Source organism: Portunus trituberculatus, chromosome 9 (genome assembly GCF_017591435.1).
Source record: "Portunus trituberculatus isolate SZX2019 chromosome 9, ASM1759143v1, whole genome shotgun sequence".
Classification (NCBI taxonomy): Eukaryota; Metazoa; Arthropoda; class Malacostraca; order Decapoda; family Portunidae; genus Portunus; species Portunus trituberculatus.
In genome coordinates this window covers 7658857-7661356 of record NC_059263.1, presented here as the reverse complement: position 1 = coordinate 7661356, position 2500 = coordinate 7658857, and the positions used below count along the sequence as shown (strand labels likewise).

Below are 2500 nucleotides of genomic sequence, written 5' to 3'. Positions count from 1 at the left end.
TCTCTCTCTCTCTCTCTCTCTCTCTCTCTCTCTCTCTCTCTCTCTCTCTCTCTCTCTCTCTCTCTCAGTGGTGGTGATTGTGTAAATTAATGTAGTGATGGCGGTCATTAATATGGTGATGAGCGCATTAACTGTGGTGCGGATCAGGGAGATTAGTGGTGGTGATGGTGGTGGTGGTGGTGGTGGTGGTGATTGGGAAGTACAGTACTGGATGAGGATCAGTGGTGGTGATGACTGGAGATTAGAGTGATGGTGATGAATGAGTGGTTTAAATGTGTGTGTGTGTGTGTGTGTGTGTGTGTGTGTGTGTGTGTGTGTGTGTGTGTGTGTGTGTGTGTGTGTGTGTGTGTGTGTGTGTGTGTGTTTTGAATAGTCTAACACATTCTTTGTCTCCCTTTCTCTCCTGACGAAGCTAACAAGTCATATTCTCTCTCTCTCTCTCTCTCTCTCTCTCTCTCTCTCTCTCTCTCTCTCTCTCTCTCTCGCCGCAGAAAACACAACAAGTGACGACTGGAACTACACGCTGCCGAACCTGATGGAGGCGCTGATGGAGGTGGGCAGCGGACACGGGCATGGCGGGGCGTCGGAGGGCAGCGGCAACCCAATCCTGCAAGACCCCAGCAAGGAACCCCCTCCTACTACCACGCTATGGGGGACACCACTCACCCCGACCCCTCCCCCTACCACCACCACCACCGCCACCACCACCACGCCCCCGCCGATCAACAAACCGATATTTCCCTTAAACTTCACCCTGCGCACCACTTTAGGGACACTTTTAAGACCTAGGCCGAATCTGACGGTGCTGGAGCCCTTAACTGCAGGTGCTGGGGGAGGGACAGGGATGCCGCCCCTTGAGGATGCCAGCGCGGGGACTTTGGGGATGCTGGGACCCTCCTCCGACTTGGTTTTGGCCTCAGGGAATGACTCCTTCGTCAGTATGGACTATTCCTACTCTCTCGGGGTCCTAAACGAGTCCTTCCTTAACGCCACGCAGCTCCTGGCGGGGAATGACACCCTGGAAGGCCCTCTGGTGGACACTGCGGCTATGGTGGTCACGTCTGTTATCCTTGGCGTCATGATTCTTACGACGGTCATTGGTGAGTACTGAAGGGCTTGTTTTGTTGTTGCAGTAGTAATAGTGGTGGTGGTGGTGGTGGTGGTGGTAATTGTGGTTATCGTAGTAGAAGTAGTGGCAGTAGCATTCCCAGTAGTAGTAGTAGTAGCAGCAGTCGCAGTTGTAGTAGTAGTTGCAGTTGTTGTAGTAGTAGTAGTAGTAACAGTAGTCGTAGTAGTATTAGTAGCAGCAGCAGTCGCAGTAGTAGTAGTTGTAGTAGTAGTAGTAGTTGTAGTAGTAGTAGTAGTAGTAGTAGTAGTAGTAGTAGTAGTAGTAGTAGCAGTAGTAGTAGAAGTAGTAGTAGTAATAACAGCAGTCGCAGTAGTAGTAGTAGTTGTAGTAGTAGTAGTAGCAGCAGCAGCAGTAGCAGCAGCAGCAGTGGTGGTAGTAGTAGAAGTAGTAGTAGTAGTAGTAGTAGTAGTAGCAGCAGTGGTGGTAGTAGTAGAAGTAGTAGTGGTAGTGGTGGTGGTGGTGGTGGTGGTGTTAGTAGTAGATGTTGTCGTTGTGGTGAGAGGGAGAGGGGTGAGGGGGGCGGGGTATTGGAAATAGATGGATGTAGGTAAGAGTGGAATGGAAGGGGAATGAATAGAAAGGGAGAGTTGGGAGAGAGAGAGAGAGGAAGAAAGAGGAGAGAGACTGTGGTGAAAGGAAAGCGGGTTGGGTCACGGAGAGAGAGAGAGAGAGAGAGAGAGAGAGAGAGAGAGAGAGAGAGAGAGGCGTAAATAAAATAAAAGAAAAAATATATAGATAAAAGAAAGAAAGAGCAGAATTCAGTATTGTTTGACTGAGAGAGAGAGAGAGAGAGAGAGAGAGAGAGAGAGAGGCACTGATACCACATATACGAAAAAGTTTCCATATAAATAAAAAAAAAAATAAGATAAACCAGTGAAATAAAACAAAACCTTCCATGAAACACACAACAAACAAGAAAAATGGGAAAGAAAACAACAACGAAATACAAAACAAACAATTTCTAACATTGAAGAAAATAAATGAAACGAAGAAAGAAAATAAATAATAGAAAAATAAATAAATAAAAAAAATATGACCAATGGAGTGTCGATCCCAGCCAGTAACGTTTCATGATTGGCTCAGAGAACACCCCCCTCCCCCATCCTCTCCCCTCCCTTCCCCTCTTTTCCCCTCCTCTCCCCTCCTCTCCCCTCCCCTCCCCTCCTTTCCTCTTTCCTATCCTTCCTTTTCTCTTTTTTTTTCCTCCCTCTCCACCTTTCCTCTTTTCCCTTTCCTTCCCTCTCCTCCTTTCTCTTCCCCTCTCTTCTCCTCCTTTCCCCTCCTCTCCCTTCCCCTCCCCTTCCTTTTCCCTCCCTCCCTTCTTTTCCTCCCTCCCCTCCTTTTCCCATCCTTTCTCCTCCTCTCCCTTCC

General features: G+C 48.2%; 1 protein-coding gene across 2 annotated transcripts in view; it reads left to right on the top strand.

Annotated features, from left to right (window-relative positions):
- The window catches only part of LOC123501576 (5-hydroxytryptamine receptor-like), a 271383-nt gene that overhangs the window by 232039 nt on the left and 36844 nt on the right, over positions 1–2500 (top strand). For both annotated transcript variants that reach the window (XR_006673673.1, XM_045250497.1), the window contains exon 5: positions 492–1100. Coding sequence is in view for 1 of the 2 variants with exons in the window: in XM_045250497.1 (XP_045106432.1) it covers positions 492–1100 (609 nt within the window). In the remaining variant the exon portion in view is untranslated. The remainder of the gene's footprint in view (positions 1–491; positions 1101–2500) is intronic.